This window comes from Schistocerca americana, chromosome 3 (assembly GCF_021461395.2).
Source record: "Schistocerca americana isolate TAMUIC-IGC-003095 chromosome 3, iqSchAmer2.1, whole genome shotgun sequence".
NCBI classification, from domain to species: domain Eukaryota; kingdom Metazoa; phylum Arthropoda; class Insecta; order Orthoptera; family Acrididae; genus Schistocerca; species Schistocerca americana.
The window spans coordinates 107,673,936-107,692,044 of NC_060121.1; the positions used below are offsets into that span (position 1 = coordinate 107,673,936).

Genomic DNA, 18,109 nt, shown 5'->3' on the forward strand with positions numbered 1-18,109 from the left:
GAGGATCTCGTCGACAGATTAGTTGCTAGGCGATACTTATCAAAAACAAATTTGCGCGATGCATATCTTTAGATACCTCTCGATTAGGAATCTCAAAAAGGTGTGTGTAATAATAAATGCTCTTTTGGGTTTGTTCAAATATTTGCGGCCGCGAGTGTAGCCGCGCGATCTGAGGCGTCTTGTTACGGCCCTCACGGCTCCCCCCGTCGGAGGTTCGAGTCCTCCCTCGGGCATGGGTGTGTGTGTCGTCCTTAGCGTAAGTTAGTTTAAGTTAGATTAAGTAGTGTGTAAGCTTAGGGACCGATGCCTAAATAGTTTGGCCCCAAAAGACCTTACCACATTTTCCAGTTTCAAATATTTGGTTTTTAGCACTGCTTCCGCACTCGCCAGTTTCGAACGGTATTTGGAACAGCTGACTGCACAAGTGCCAAACTGTTCAAACTATTTAGACGATATTGTCGTAGCAGATCGTACACCTGATCGTATTCCAACTTTGCCGAGCGGTTCTAGGCGCTGCTGCTACGGTCGAAGGTTCGAATCCTGCCTCGGGCATGGATGTGTGTGATGTCCTTAGGTTAGTTAGGTTTAAGTAGTTCTAAGTTCTAGGGGACTGATGTCCCATAGTGCTTAGAGCCATTTGAACCATATTGCCAATTTACGTGCTTTTTTTCGTGTGCTACCTGATGGAGGACTACAGTGCAGACTGGACAAGTGTGACTTTTTAAACCTGAGTTGCAGCATCTTGGTCAGTCATAAACAGTCAAAGTGTACATCCTCTTCAGTCACTTTTGTTACCCATACTAAATTTTCCAGTTCCTCGCAACATCACAGAATTGCAGTCAGTCTTAGGGAAAATGAACTATTATATCCGGTTCATACCGAAAGCTGCACAAATAGCGGTTCCATTACATCGCTTCCGTCGCAAGAACGTCCCCTTTGTTTGGACAGATGAGTGACAAGTAGCATTTCAGAAACGTAAAGATGCATTGACTAGTCACCGGTACTTAGTTAACTTTGAACCTGTCAAACCAGTAGTATTGCAAGTTGACGCTCCCCTTACGTAAGCCAGTAGGTGTAGCCGAGCGGTTCTAGGCGCTTAATTCCGGGAACCACGCGACTGCTACGGTCGCAGGTTCGAATTCTGCCTCGGGCATGGATGTGTGTGATGTCCTCAGGTTAGCTAGGTTTAAGTAGTTCTAAGTTCTAGAGGACTGATGATCTCAAATGTTAATCCCCATAGTGCTCAGAGCCATTTGAACCTTACGGAACCGGTGCAGTGCTTCCACACAGAATTGGTGATAAGGACAGACCTACTGCTTTCACAGCAAAAGTGTTGTCCAAAGCTCAGTGTAATTATTCACAAAAGGAAACAGAGGAAATTTCCTGGCAGATTAAAACTGTGTGCCGGACCGAGAGTCGAATTCGGGACCTTTGCCTTTCGCGGGCTAGTGCTCAACTAACTGAGCGACCCACGCACGACGCACCCCCCGTCCTCACAGCTTTAATTCCGCCAGTACCTCGTCTCCTACCTTCCAAACTTCACAGAAGCTCTCCTTCTTTCTAGAAAAAGTGGCTTTGGCTATTGTGTGGTGTGTCACCTAATTCCACCACTGTATGGCAAAAAATTCTACTTACCAACGGATCACAAGCCTATACAGTCCTTGTTTCATCCGTCGAAGCCGGCTCCTGTACGAACTCCCCAAAAATTTCAACGATGGGCTTTGTTTTTGTCTCAGTACCAGTACGAGAGCCGGTCGGTGTGGCCGACCGGTTCTAGGCGCTTCAGTCTGGAACCGCGGGACCGCAACGGTCGGAGGTTCCAATGCTGTCTCGGGCATGAATGTGTGTCACGTCCTTAGGTTAGTTAGGTTTAAGTAGTTCTAAGTTCTAGGGGACTGATGACCTCAGATGTTAAGTGCCATAGTGCTCAGAGTCATTTTTTGAACCATTATGAGATTGTGTACGGTCCGATAGCTCCACATGGTTATTGCGGACGCGCTTCCACATCTTTCGATTTGCCCTGATACAGATTATGACCCTTCTGCTGCATAGTGTTGTCACATCGATGCTCAGGATTCTGCATTGCTTCAGTCTTTTCCGCTGAACTATAAGAAAATTACACAGGCCACGGAAACTGATTCATATTTAAACATTTTGCTAAAGTACGTTCACACATCTTGGCCTCACTCACTGCACAGCATATAGAACTCTACAGTGCGCCGATACTTCGCACGCCGGCAAGCCTAGCTGTCCAGAAAGGTGTGATTCCTGTTCAAAATGACAGTGGACTGTCACGTGTGTTGATCCATAAAGCTTGGCAAAAAGAAGTATTGTAGTTACTTCACCAAGGACACTTTGGGATGGTTCGTACGAAACAGTTAGTGGATCGCCACTGTACTTGGCAGAGTATGTTCACCCAAATAGAACAGATGACAACACAGTGTCACGCATGTGGGGAAAATCAGTCCGCCCCGCCACGAAAATTATCTGATTGGGTTAGGCTTTGCTGGACCTATTTGGACCACTCGTTGGTTGATTGTGGTTGACTCTATAGCAAGTCTCCTTTTGCAATGCCAATGACCTTGGCAGCGCCACGTAGCGCAATTCCGGTGTTGTCATCGATTCTTTGCCTAGAAGGTTTACCTGAAGTAATAGTGTCAGACAACGAACCTCAGTTCACGTCAGATGAATTTGAAACATTCTCTGAGCGCAATGGCATTCAGCATTCAACTAGTGCACCGTTCCATCCACTGTCAAACGCCGAAGGGAAACGTTTTGTCAGAACCTTCAACCACAGGTTGTCAAACTTCGCTTTGTTCCCACCAGGGATCAAGTATTTGCAACTGTCTCTCGCCTCAAATCGTTCGCACCCACGAGATGGACCATCGCGAATTACTTCACGGCCGCCCCCTTTGGACATCGCTCCACCTGATCCAACCTCCTCAGCATCCGGCGCCCAAGGAAGGCCGCAAGTATCGCTTCGCGCCGCATGATATTGTCTTTCACAGATTTTTTAGCGGCAGGAGGCGGAGGGCTCGAGGCGAGATCTTCCATCAATTTGGCGCTTTCATGAATCTTCTTTCAGGTCCAGATGGTTTGCAGCGCCGCCATCAAGATCAACTTCGCCTCTGTCATGTGCACGAAGATCTTTCAGTATATCTTTCCTCAGATTCACGGATCCAGTGGACAGCCCGACCACAGCAGCCGTAAGCGGTTGTCATCATCACACCGCGGGACGACCCCATGGAGACTGAGTCTCCTCCACCTCCTCTCGCTCTACCGATGGAGCTGGACCCTCCCACACCGCAGCAGTCGCCGCATTCTTCATGTGTTTCATGGCAATGGGAGTTTGACACACACCCTTCTGGTCGTTTTCCAGGAAACGTTTCCGCCAGAGCGCAGACCAAATGGCGGGGTACGCCGGAAGCTTCACGCCCCTGCAGCGACGGCTTCCGGCCCGGCTATGCGCTCAACCCACACTCCTGCCTCCCCCCACTGTGGTCGCATTCCCTACACGTTGACGGGAGGGGGGGGGGCGAGGGGAGGAATGTTCTAGCGTAACCAAAAGCGCATGAACGAAGATGAAGAAGGCAAGAGAAGAGAAGGTGGTGGAACTACGTCGGCCAATGGTGCGCTGATTAGGACTGCACCGCGACAGGAGCGGTCTCTACAGGAGGAGAATACAAGCGCCGCCCCTGCCAGCCTTTGCCGCTCAGCGTATGCTTAGTATTGAGACAGTCTTCGTTTAGCTGTAGACCAGCACACGCAGAACAGTTATTAGTGATCCATGTCTATTGCTTGTTTGGACTATATTTATAGCTAAGAACATCACTGTTTGCATGTCGCCCGTCGCTTGCGACATTTGCAAATACAAGCTTAGTATTTTCACTCTGCTTTATTGAAATAAAACCAATAATGATATTTGCTTCAGTTGTTGTATAGCATTCCGAGAACGCAGCGTCCCTTAGGTACCCTGTACGCGATGAGTGGGTAGGGCCCCACAGTCAGATACTGTGAATAAACAAAATTTCCGCTACTGGTCAGCTGAAAATCCTGAATTTCATGATGGTTAATGCAAATCGCTACTGTCATTTGATGGAGATCTTACTCCGACCTGTCTTAAACCAGTTTGTTGGGTCATGAAGAGCGGTAATTCTAGGTCCAACTATACAGGGCCACAGCTCACACTGCTTGGCATTCTCTATAAATTTTGAGGGAGTTGTTTCCTTGACCCCTTCTCGAGAAGACGCGGCCTGGTCGTCAAAGTCACCAATCTCCATGTAATTTTTCTCTTTGCAGACACTTAAAGGCTCTAGTGAACGTCTTTTTACCGTACTCGGTACAATCTTGTTTAATCCTACTTTTCAGTTGTTACAATATTTTTGCGCTTATTTTTCGCCAAGTTCTAAACCATAAATTATCAGACAGTGGAAAATCCAGGATGGAACGTAACAATATTGTGGAAAAGATAGTTGCTACTCACCATATAGCGAAGATGCTGAGTCGCACATAGGCGCAACAAGAAGAGTGTCGGAAAATGAGCTTTCGCCCAACAAGGCCTTCTCCGCTATACGTGGAGTAGCAAGTATCCTTTTCACAAACCATCGTTTATTATTTTTATAGAATTTTAAGGTGACATTTCCTCCTTAACGGGATTGCTTTTTCTTTTATGAGTCACGTAACTGTTAAAACTTTAGATAATCATACGGACGACGAGATTTCTCTTCTCCTTCCATCCATAGCTGAATAACAATGAGAAAAAGAGGTGAAGGATACAGCAAAAAGACAAGCTGTAGAGGACAACAGTCAGACGGGGTTTACAAAACATTATGGATGAAGAACGCGGGTTCGAAACAATTTTCACTCAGTACATTGTTGACTACAGTGTCGACTGCAAGAATTTGCGAACTGTAATGTTAATAAAAGATGAATCTGTACGGGAGAATCAATTAACGGTGACCACTTGTCCAGCCTGTGGTAACACAGATAATGCTAAGATATCGAGTAATTTTCAGTTTGTACAGCTAAGAATTCATTTTAGACTTACGCCTCCAGCAAGCCCTGACATAGAAGTTTAACGCATTTTTTATTCCATTGTTAAATGATAGCATTCACTTTTTATGCGCCGCCGTATGTTTATGAAATTGTAAAAATTACACCGGAAAATCAAAGTTTATCGAAATGTGGAAACATGTTGCGAAGTAGAATATGATTATGTACCTAGGAACAAGTATTAGATACATATTTAAAAGAGTTTTCATACGAGAAAATTTTGTCACTACTGTATTTAATAGTCTATCTGCCACGTTATTACTCCACGACGCACAGATAATAAGTGAAATCAAATTAAACAGAAGTATTATCAAAACTAATAAATTAAATAAATTTTACAATAGAATCCGTTGGAAAGTAATAAAAATTGCTATTTTGTGGATAGATAAGATGGTTAAGACACAGCAGTAACTCAATTCATTTGCAAGTATCACATGTTGCTTGGTAATAAAGCTTATCCCGAAAACGAAGTATGGATTAGCTGTCCACATGTTACATAAATAGTTAAAAAAATGTGTTGCACTTTATTCACTATAAAATTTTGTGCCTGTAGAATTAACAGTATATTCCAAGTGGGTTTAATGTACTCCTATTATACAGCACTTAAATGCCTAAAAACTCTTAAAGTCTGTCTACAGACTGGAGATTCCACAGACACCGACCGACCCCAGTGTCATCTTCCGCCACTGCCGTCACTGGATGTGACATATAGGCGTGTGGGTTCAGCACATCCTCTCCGGGCCTCTGTCAGTTTTCGTGAGGTGGTCAAGTAGCTCTTCAATTGGAGCCACGAGGCTGAGTACACCCTTTTAGAGTCCCTCCCATTAAGCAAAAATTCTTGGCGTTACCGGAAAGTGATCCTGGGTGCGCTGTGAGGTTGCACTGACCACTGATGTGGTGATAGAAAGGCGTAAAAGGCGAAATATTTAGTAATACTGCACAAAACCACAACAAGGAAAAAAAAAACATATAAAATGACGGAAACTTCTAATCAATGCGACTCTAAAGTCAGTTACTTGACTGATGTAACCTACCAACGACGGATACCGCTAGGTAAACTATCCTATAGGTACAACATTTTTCTAGGTCTAAGGTGATTGTGTTATGATGTTGCAAACATTAAGGGATGGCAGAGATGATAAATGTTCAATCTGAAGTAAGGGACGGTGGTCCGAAAACTACCGAGTCGAAAGTTAAAGGCGAAAATCGGTCTGATAGCTCTGATTGTTTACCTCCATTTCTGCAAGCTCCTTGCTTTCTGTATTTTAGTGGGAGTACTACAGGCCAAAACAAGGAAAAAATTCATAGTAACTATGGAATCTGAAATGCATATCTTAAAACCTATGAGCACTTGTACATTGGAGAAGATGTGTTTCGCAACAGCAAAGACGAAAAAGATATGCTATAGCTGTTAAGATATGCATTACAGAGACCTTGTTGGCTAGACAATATTTTCTTGTGTTGGTATATGTACTTTAGAACTCATATTTACTGGACATTCCTTTCTTGTTTTGATCCCTACTACTTCCTACATACATCTACTGTTGGTCCACACACTTTAGAACTCGTGTTTAATGGAGATTCTTTTTCGCTCATAACTTTCGACTATGTCGTTTCTAGACGAAAGTGTCACTTATCTCAAATTGATACATTTACCCCTGTCCACTATCCCTGAATATTTGTCACATAATCACGGACTCATCTGCAAATAGAGCAGCAGTTGGATTTGTGAGGGGTTGGGAGCCCTTACTCTGGCTTCTCAAAATGGCGTTTTGCTCTCTACATCTACGTCTACATCTACGTGATTACTCTGCTATTCACAATAAAGTGCATGGCAGAGAGTTCATGCTGTCTCTCTACCGTTCCACTCACGAACGGCATGCGGGAAAAACGAGCACTTAAATTTCTCCGTGCGAGCCCTGATTTCTCTTATTTTATCGTCATGATAATTTCTCCCTATGTAGCTGGGTGCCAACAGAATGTTGTCGCAATTGGAGGACAAAACTGGTGATTGAAATTTCATGAGAAGATCCTGTCGCAACGAAAAACGCCTTTGTTTTAATGATTGCCACTCCAATTCATGTATTATGTCTGTGACACTATCTCCTCTATTTTTCGATAATAAAAAATGAACTGCCCTTCTTTGTATTTTTTCGATATCATCCGTCGGACCCACCTGATGCGGATCCCACACCGCTCAGCAGTACTCCAGAATACGGCGGATAAGCTTAGTGTAAGCAGTCTCTTTGGTAGACCTGTTGCACCTTCCAAGTGTTCTGCCAATGAATCGCAGTCTTTGGTCTACCCACAATATTATCTATATGATTGTTCCAATTTAGGTTATTTGTAATTGTAATCCCTCAGTATTTAGTTAAATTTACAGCCTTCAGATTTGTGTGCCTTCGCGCGTAATCGAAATTTAGTTCCTTTCATTTAGTACTCATGTGAATAACTTCGCACTTTGCTTTGTTCAGGGTCAATTGCCACTTTTCGCATCATACAGATACCTTATCTAGATCATTTTGCAAGTCGTTTTGATCTTCTGATGACTTTACAAGACGGTAAATGACAGCATCATCTTCAAACAATCTAATACGGCTACTCAGATTGTCTCCTATGTCGTTAATACAGATCAGGAACATAAGAGGAGCTATAACACTTCCTTGGGGGACGCCGGATATTACTTCTGTTTTACTCGATGACTTACCGTCTATTACTACGAACTGTGACCCTTCTGACAGGAAATCACGAATCCAGTCGCACAACTGAGGCGATACTCCGTAGGCACGCAGTTTGATTAGAAGACGCTTGTGAGGAACGGTGTCGAAAGCCTTCTGGAAATCTGAAAATATAGAATCAATTTGACATCCCCTGTCGATATCACTTTTTACTTCATTAGTATAGAGAGCTAGTTGTGTTTCGCAAGAACGATATTTTCTGGATCCGTGCTGACTACGTGTCAATAAATCGTTTTCTTCGAGGTACCTCATAATGTTCTTATGCAGTACATGTTCTAAATCCCTACTGCAAATCGACGTTAGTGATATAGGCCTGTAATTCAGCGGATTACTCTTACTTTTCGTTTTGGGTATTGGTGTAACTTGAGCAATTTTCCAGTCCTTAGGTACGTATCTTTCTGCGAGCGAGTGGTTGTGTATAATTGCTAAATATGGAGCTATTTTATCAGCATACTCTGAGAGAAACCTGACTGGTATACAATTTGGACCGGAGGCCTTGGCTTTATTAATTGATTTAAGCTGATTTTTTTGCACCGAGGATATCTAGTTCTATGTTTCTCATCTTGGCAGTTGTTCTTGATTGGAAGTCTCATCTGTGCATTGTATGTTCTATAGACTGGCGAGGGAGACAGGAGTTCATCGGAGGTGACGATCACAACAGGAAGGTAGTAGGACATTACGAAAACACATAATTATTAGTCAAGCTATGTACATGCCCTGGTCTAGTGAGGGCAGCCTGGTGTCCATCCACGGTGCCAGCATTGAGTCCATGCAGGACACGGTGGCCGACGCGCAGTGGCCAGTTTTCGTCCAACGCTCAGGGCGGATTCATTCGTTTGTTCAAAAGGGAGGCCGACACTGTCTGCCACCTTTCGACTTGTCGGCGATGACAGAACCGGACACACACCCTATAGTCTTTCTCAAATGATTTTGCAGAAACTGTTCCGGAAAAAAGTATCAGTTTTGCTTTACTTGTACCGTTATACGTCAGGTTTATTGTGATGTGTCCATCATTTCGTTAATGGTCAAAGTAATATGTACGTGGAAGTATGACAATGCAAGAAATTGGAAAAAGTTTGCAATGAGAAGTAGGGGTCGCTACGATTTTGGGTTTGGTGCATATTACATAATATGCTGCTGCACACGAAATTTAGCTAACACACTGAAATTTTCTTTAGACGTAGGTGGGTGTCTCCATCTGTCACCTATCTGGAAAATATTGATTTAATGTAACACACTCATTTGCGATGGCGCAACACCAGCAATACAGCAAGAGTGATATATCTACAACATTCCTCATATTTCATGAACTGTTTGAGATAACGAAATGAGAATTTGGCAAATGATAGCACGGAAAGACGAGAGAATGTTGTCATCAAGCTGTTATGCAAAATTTCATCATCTTCTATGTATTGAACAAACTACAGACTTTTTTGACGAAAGAATGTAATTTTAAGGGCCATAGACAGCTGATGGAACGAGAAATGCTATGGGTTTTGAAGCAACGTTAGTGAAGGCATTACATGTTTACTTCGTACTGAGGATGTGCTCTTTCATAAGACATTACACTTATTTTTCCTCAGTTCCTCACTCAATAAACTTAATAAACCAGTTTTAGTATTCTCTCCCAGTTCTGTCTGTACAACACGATAGTGAGGTGAGGCTGTGTAAACTCCACTGTAGTTTGGCCAAAGAAGGAAATTTTAACATGGCAACAAGAGGAATATGTAGGTGCGACACTCCTCTGGATGTTACAGTTGGTTAACAAGCCAGGAGAAAATAAAATGTGGCATTTCCCGTAGAATTCTTCTTAGATTTAACCAAAGTAGAGGTGGCAGATCTTTTGGAATGGTCACCATTGCAGTGTGCGAGTGGAGGGACCCCGATTAATATTTACAAACATGTGAGTGCAAAGATTAGATTAGAACGGCACTTCTCCTACAGCACCTGCCCCACTACCACTCTCCGTCACGGTATTCTGCGCGTACTAGACCACTGTATTTGCAGAACCGGTTGCCACTTAGGGTCACTCATGCTGTTGGGAGGAAATGTGCTGACATGGTGCTGACTAGCTCCGGCTGATGCCTTCCACAGCCGGCGGTGGCTACGTGGAGACGTTGCCAGATTCCACGGGCAGCTCGAGAGCGCCGAATGTCTGACCAAAAGATGAATGACTGGTGACTAGAAGCAGGAGGCTGTTTGACCGACACACGGGCCCCATGCTCTCGAAAGTGAAATTCTCCGCTGACCACTGGCCTCTTCTCTGACTCTCCTGAGATTGGTCGCTGACAGGGTGATGATGACAACAGCTGTCCAGAAAATGCTGTGAGATCCAGCAGTGCGACGGCCACCTAGTTATGGCCTCTGGTTCGAACGTACCTGGTGGCTCGATTGGCGCTTGTAAGTAATGCCCCTGTGACTGTTTGTTTGGCAGTCATGCTGCAGTGATATGCAGCACCAATTACGTAACACATTCAAGCAACATGTTGGGCAGTGTCATTAACTGCATAAATCCACACCGCAACAATACACAGAGTGTTCCTAAAATACTTCTATAAACTTTTATTTTATTTTATTTACACGTCAAGTTTCGTAGGACCAAATTGAGGAGCAAATCGTCGAGGTCATGGAACGTGTCAGTACATGAAATTACTACATAAAAGTAATGACAGATAAAAATAAACGTTTATGAATCCGAAAAAAGTCACTCCATAAGTTTAAGTAAACGCAATCAACAATAGAATAGAAATAAGCTTAATTTTTCAATGAAGTTCTCGACAGAAGAAGTGACCCATGAGGAAACACTTTAGTTTCGATTTGAAAGCTCGTGGATTACTGGTAAGATTTTTGAATTCGAGTGGTAGCTTAGTGAAAATGATTGCAGTAGTATAGTGCACACCTTTTTGCAGAACAGTTAAGGAAGTCCGATCCAAATGCAGGTTTGATTTCTGACGAATGTTAACCGAGTGAAAGCTACTTATTCTAGGGTATAAGCTAATATGATTAACAAGAAATGACAGTAAGGAATATATATATATATTGAGAAGCCAATGTCAAAATACTCAGACTCGTGAACAGGGGTCGACAATAGGTTCGTGAACTTACACTACTTATTGCCCGGATCGCCCGTTTCTGAACCAAAAATATCCGCTTAAAATGGGAAGTGTTACCCCAAAATATAATACCATACGACATAAACGAATGAAATTAAGCAAAGTAGACTAATTTTCGCGTCGATTTATCACTCGCTTCTGATACCGTTTGAATAGTAAAAAATGGCAGTATTTAGTCTGAACGTGGGCTTTCCACGACAGCTATCTGAACACCTAGGAATTTGAACTGTTCACTTTCACTAGTCATATGCCCCTTCTGTGAAATTAAAACGTCAGCTTTCTTACAGCAAAACAAGAAAAAACTTCAGATCAACATATGTACTAAAATACACTATAAGAGAAAAGCTTTACAAATTGAGCAAGTCAGTAACACGTTAGTCCACCTCTGGCCCTCATGCAAGCAGTCATTTAGGTTACACTGATTAATGGAGGTGTTGGACGTCCAACAGGTGAATTAGATCGTGAAAATCCCGAGCTGGTTGGAGGGCCCTGCATGTAACGCTCCAGACGTTGTCAATTGGGGAGAGATCCGGTGACTTTGCTGGCTAAGGCGTCGTCTGGAAAGCACGAATACAAGTGGTTGAAACTTTCGTTTTGTGCGGGCGGGTAGTATCTTGCTGACACGATGATTTGCCATGAAGGGCAACAAGACAGAGTGCAGAATGTCGCCAATGTGCCACTGTGCCGTAGGGGTGCTGCGGATAACGACCAAAGGGATCCTCCTACGCAAGGAAATGACGACCCACACCTTCGTGCCTGGTTCTGAGGCTGTAAGGCGGGCGACAATCACGTCGATATCACATTACTGTCCGGGGAATTTCCAGACACACGTTTGCTGGTCATTGGGGTGTGGAATCCTATTGACTGGAATAGATTTGTCTTCAGTGATGAGTTCCACTTCGAACTGAGCCCCAATGACTATCGAATATGTGTCTGGAGACGGCTATAAGAGCAGTGGAATAGTCTGACTGTCGGCAGCCACACAACCCAGCAACCAGGAGCGGTGGTCTGGGGTGCCATGTCTTCACAGCAGGACCCATTTGGTCATCATCATTGGCACTCCAGTAGCACAGCGCTGCGTCGATGAAATTCTCCGTCCTATTTTGTTGCCCTTAATGGGAATCCATCCTTGGCTTACATTTCAGCAAGATAATGCCCATCCATACACGGTGAATGTTCCTACTGTTTATCTTAGTGCTTGACAGACCCTATCTTAGCGAGCAAGGTCGCCAATTGTCTCTCCAATTGAGGAGGATAGAAGCGTCATACGTAGATTTTAACGATTTAAACCGCCAGTTAGAATTTGGCACTATACCCCTCAGGGGGACGTCCAACAAATCTATCAACGTCGAGACGAACAACTGCTTGCATAAGGAGCAGAGGCTGTATTTGAGAGGCTCATCATTTTGTACCAATTATCCAGTTTTTCAGGTACTGTAATCACTTATTTGTCTGTATATGTACACCACATCTACCAATTTCTGTCCCATTCTGATAATTCCTTCAAGCTGCGTCTTTTCTTTTGCCCTAGATTGCATTTTGTTTTCGAGTTATTAGCGAAGTTTGACGTTCAACAACCTTAGAAGTAAAACCAAGGACTTCACATATCTATGTTTATGTCTGACTTATTGTATCCCAGATGGTGTTGTGTTTCAAAGAGATGTATACATATCCGTAATTCGTCTACCTTCGAAGTGTCAGATGGGTACATGTGTCCAGAAAGTGAGTTGAATGAAAGTTCTCCTTTCAAACATGGCTGGATATTCATATTCTGACCAGGTAGTCGCGTTATTCATGCACTTCCGCGTCGATGATAATGGACACGAGGCTGCAGGAATACATCAGACGGCGTTTCCAGACAGACGATAGCCGAGTCATTAAATCTTTGGTACTGTGTATCGGTGCGTTGCCGAGAGTTGATCCGTAGAATCACAAGGTACTGACCGAAGAAGACCACGTGTTGCTCGTATGCCAGCCCAGAAGAGCGCATTCGAAAGGCTGTCGAAGAACAGCCAGGTATCAGCGCAAGACCAGTGGCATTGGAATGTGAGAAGGTACACCTCCAACTTGTGCATCGAGGATACCTCACGACGACTCATGTACCCACATCTTCTTAAACGTGCTCACGCACCGACCACCCACAACAGGGTAAATTTTAGCAATGGTTTCTTGCGCGAACTGCCAATTCGTTATTTGTCTCTTCAGTTTTGTTGACAAACTAGGTAACCTTTCGACGAGATAAAATAATAAATTTCCACAACCGACAAATATGGGTCGATCGCAATCCTAACGCCACCGTACAGACCAGACATCAGCATCAGTGTAATATTACTGTGTGGGGTGGAATTGTAGCTGCCTGTCTGTTAGGGCCTAAGTTTTCTCACCTCATCTTAGGGGTGTTGCTTACAGGGACTTTATTCAGAATAACTAGAAGATGTGCTATTGCAAATAAGAAGAAACATGATGTTTATGCACGACGGGTCTGCGGCAAATTTCAGTCTTAGAGTGTGAGATGCACTGGCTGGTAACTACCATGACAGGCAGATACTTAGAAGCGGATCAAGTTTCGTGGCCAGCACGTTCCTCCCCTCCCCCTCCCTCTGCCACCCCCCCCCCCCCCCCGCCTCCTACTGCAGTCCTTTGGATTATTATCTCTGTGCGAAACTTAAATTTCAACCTGGTGTGAAGTATACCCCACACATCTTCCTGTGATGCCTATTGGTTACAGGTATCAGCGAGCGACCGGTACCAGGAATGGGCGAGTATATACGGCAACAGGACAGCCAGTACTCTGTCAGAGAGGAATGGATTGAGCACCGCCGAGCTCGTGACGAAAACTGATGGAAGAAGTAAAATTAGGGCACGGGAGTGCTTACTGTGTGTGTACGCCAAAGTGAAATGATTTAATAACAAAGAGCCACCAGCGAGAACCTGAGGATGAATTTCTTTAGATGTTTACAGTATCGCCACTATTTTTAATTACATTCAAAATGGTGTTTTATGAAACAAATGCCGTCTTTGTGTCGTTTAGAACTAAGCGCAAGATGCCACGAGGGCCAACGAAATTACTGTACTGAAATTTTCCTCTCTGAATCGTCGTTTGGCCTAGGCTTCGGGAGAGATAACATTTCGTATCACTAGTGCTAATTTTGTTTCAGTAACAATTAACAGTATCTGATCCAGAAGCATATTTGTGCACAGTAATATGGCGTGTGTGCATCATTCATCCTTATGGCTTCTGCTCTGCGGAGCACACTTCAAGTCATGTCTCCAAATCTCTGTGGAGAAATGGCACCCCATTCTTTCTCAAGAGTTCGAACCAGAGGTGGTACTGACTTTGGCGTTGGGGTCCACAGAGAAGTCCAGGTTCTAACTCATTCCTAAGGTGTTGCATTTTGTTCAAATCGGCACTCGGGGCAGACCAGTCGACTTCAGTGTCTTCAAACCCTTGTCTCACAAAGGCTGCTCTATCAGAGTGAGCACTCTCATGATTTTGCAAACAATCATCAGCACTGAAATGTTCCTCTACTGTAAGCAGTACACGATGGTGTAAAATGTGTCCATAACTATTCGCATTAACGTCGTCTTAAACGTAGTAAGGGGACCACACCTTAACCACTGAAAATAACGACATAGCGCAGCACCACCTCCTCCGTTCTCCACCACGTTGTGGCTGACAGCATTCTCCAGCCATTTGTCAAATCCAAACTCTCCATCGAACTGCTACACGGTGCAGCGTAATTCACAACGCCGTATCTCTCGTTTCCAGTCATTCACTGTCCGGTGCTGTCGAACTTTACGCCATTGTAAGAGTCACACAGCACTGACTGCGGAATTGTGTGGCTTATGAGGAGCTGCTTGACCACTGGACTCCACACTTTTTAACTCCCTAAGCACAGTGTGGGACCTGGACTGTTGGCAGCACTTCGATACTCACGAATGAGTCATTCAGCTAATTTCACGTGATTTTTTTCAACCGTCCTCCGCAATGCAGTAAGGTCCCTATCCGTCAGTACATTTGACCTACCTTGGTTTAGCTGTGGTTGTTCCATCGCGTTTCGCCTTCATAGTTACATCATAAGCAGTCGAAATTGGTATATTTAAGAGAGATGCTATGTTCCTGATGGATTTCTTTCAATGAGAAGTCCACAATCGAAGTCAGCGAGCTCTACTGCCAGACCCACACTGATCTCACTGCGTCCTGAGCGACAACACAACACTCTCCACATCCTTTTACTTTGGCAGGTCGGCCTCTCGTAACACCTCATTGTGAGTTCCTCTTTACATAGGAGTATCCAGACACCTCAGATCAGACAATACATTTAGAGCACGGTGAACGGTTTGACCTGGTTAACGTCACATCATGTGTGACACATACGGTCTGTTTCATAGAGATAAAACAGGTTATTAACACCACATACAGTCGCGAGGAGGAGACGTTTGTACGGTGCTGAAATCTAGAGACGCAATACAGTTGGCTTGCTCCAGCAAATGATATCGACATTGCGTCCCTTCATCACTTTAATACGACTGCACGAGAGATCACACATTAATATGTGGCCACTAATGATCGATTCTTGTACCAGGGACAATGACAAGAAAATCAGATGTTATGTACGTCGTAACAACTAGACATATGCCAATTCAGGTTTCAGTTTAAGTAAGTGATTCATTCACAAAGCATCTACCTGTTTTATGTCACCACCAGAATGACTCTACAGTGGCGTCAGTGCAGTCTACACTTAAAGCAGTGGACCAGATTCTTGAGTGACTATGGAGGTTTCCATTGAGATCTCAACTCCTTTCTTCTGTTCCATAATTAACAACCATTAATGTACTTGCTTTCCAAATCGGATTTCAACCAAGCCTATAAGTTCTTTGATAGACGGTGTCTGTCAGTACTGCATTTCTTCATTGTCTTTAACACTGCAGTAGCGGACATGAATTTGAGTGACCAACAGGTCTGCCGAGAGCTGTTGGCAAGCGGGACGCACTCATCCCTTGTGCGGCAAACTGAGGAGCTGCTTGGTTGAGAAGTAGCTGCTCCGGTCTGACAAACTGACAAACAGCCGGTACAGCGGTGTGCTGACGAAATGCTCCTCCGTATCTGCCTCCAGTGCCGCCTGTGGGCCGAGGATGACACGGCGGCCGGTCGGTGAAGATAGGCCTTCATGGCCTGTTGGGGCGGAGTTTAGTTTTTTAAAGGACATGAATTAGTGGTATAGTTTCATAAGACCTAAGTTTCCGGAATTTTCTTCTTTTTTAAATTACCATACACTCCTAATTGTAATAATAGTAGTGTTCAAGTAACTATTTGTTCTTATGTCTAAATGCATAATATTTCAGCGCCCCTCTTACCAGATCATCCGCCAGGATGAAAATAATGTTTGGCGGTGCTGTGGTCTGGCCGTGGACGATTGCAGCATGTTCTACAAGCAAAACTGGCAGCAGGAGACACGACGTGAACCACGCTCTTCCCATGATTAACCGCTTTCATAGAGTTGGTCAGCTCCTGGTAATGCACTACCTGAAACAGTGTAACAATGAATGCTACTATGAAACTCCGTACTCCCACATTGTATGAATATTTCATGGGGTGATGGCTCTATGGCTCGTTTCAGCTTTGAGACCAAACTTACATGAACTTTATTTGTTAATTACAGGCATAGACCATTCGCTGGAGTGCACAGAACTGCATTGAGACGTACTAATTGAGAAACTGCAGCCTACTGAAGCAACTGAAATCAATAAAATGTAAAAGTTAGGTGCACTGACTGTAGGAACGTAATTAGAGTAAATGAATATTGTTTTCAAATCTGTAAAACCTGATTTGGACCGTTTTTATTTGTAAATTGATGTCAATAAGCCTGTTCATTATCACTTAACACCTTGCTCTGAAGAGATTAAACTTAAAGAGAAATCTTTCCTTCAGACACACATATTGGTAGTGTTACGTTAACTATAACATCAAGTTTACACTCCTAGGTGTTGACAAGGTGGCAATCACAATGCATGCTCTGAGATGGCAGGTACTGATTGTTGACTATGTTGCAGCAAACCAGCTGAGCAGTATTTCGTATTTCCTGGCACTGATTCTGATTGGTAATAATTGTTTACGTTTAGCTAGTTCAGGTACCTCATGGAAACAATCAGATTATTTGTTATCAACTTTCATTGCCCATGAGGAATATTCTGACGTTACATACGAGTACAAATACACTTGCCAGAAATTATTTCTTCCAAAAGAGCTCTAGAGCCATGCCTATTTTACCAATATATCACGCAGAATACGATAAAACTTAGTAACGTCTTTGGTCATATGTCTAAGGACTTTTATTCTTCATTTAGAATATAAATTCTTTGTCTGAAGCTCCATTTTCGCATTTGTTTTGTGCTCTGCCAAATGTTGCCCGATTTTCTTGAGTTTCACCACAGTAAACATATCAATTATTGATGTATCTTGTGTTTTCTTTTTCTTTTCTTTGTATTATGGCAGAATTCTCTCTCATACAATACACCACTTCCTCAGAACTGAAAAGCACATGTATTAGTCGTAGAAATATAATCCATACATGTATTCCTTACCTTACTTTCAGTCTTACACAGATGTCGTCAGAAAACTAACAGAACGGTGGTAACATTTGCTGCTGTGCACAACATGAGGCGCAACAAATCCAGGCCCTTTTACTGGGCAGAACCCGCCGGCATGCACCCCTTGACATTCCGTAAATTATGGACGATAGTATTTGTACTGGTAGCTTCAGTTCACGGTCAGTTCCACCAAACAACGTCAGGAAAATCGAGAAAGGAGAAAATGGAAGCGTTTGAGATTTGGTGATATTGCAGGTAACTGAAAAATAAGTGGACCGATAGGAAATGAGGAAGCTCCTCACGGAATCGGCGAGGAAAGGAATACTTGATAATCACTCACTATAAGGAGGGTATAGGATCATAGGATATATGTTGAGACATCAGGGAATAACTTCCATGGTTCTAGAGGAAGTTGTAGGCAGTAAGGATTGCAGGTCAAGAGAGTGAATGAAATACGTACAACAAATAAATGGGGATATTGGATAGTAAGTGGTACCTGAGGTATAGAGATTGACTTAAGAAGGAAAATTTTCGAGGATTGCATCAGAAGACTGGTAAAGTTTCCTACCAACTACGCCCTACGGAAAAAATGCTAGTGGTACCTCAGAATAATTA

The 18,109-nt window shown here is 43.5% G+C and overlaps 1 protein-coding gene across 1 annotated transcript in view; it reads right to left on the minus strand.

Moving 5' to 3' along the window:
• LOC124605897 (arylsulfatase B-like) overlaps positions 1-16,643 on the minus strand; it is a 109,558-nt gene extending 92,915 nt beyond the window's left edge. Inside the window, exons 1-2 of the mRNA XM_047137844.1 lie at positions 16,543-16,643; positions 16,262-16,430 (exon numbers count right to left, since the gene is read on the minus strand). Of these exons, the coding sequence (XP_046993800.1) occupies positions 16,262-16,384 (123 nt within the window). The 5' untranslated portion in view covers positions 16,385-16,430; positions 16,543-16,643. The remainder of the gene's footprint in view (positions 1-16,261; positions 16,431-16,542) is intronic.
• Positions 16,644-18,109: the final 1,466 nt, after the last annotated feature.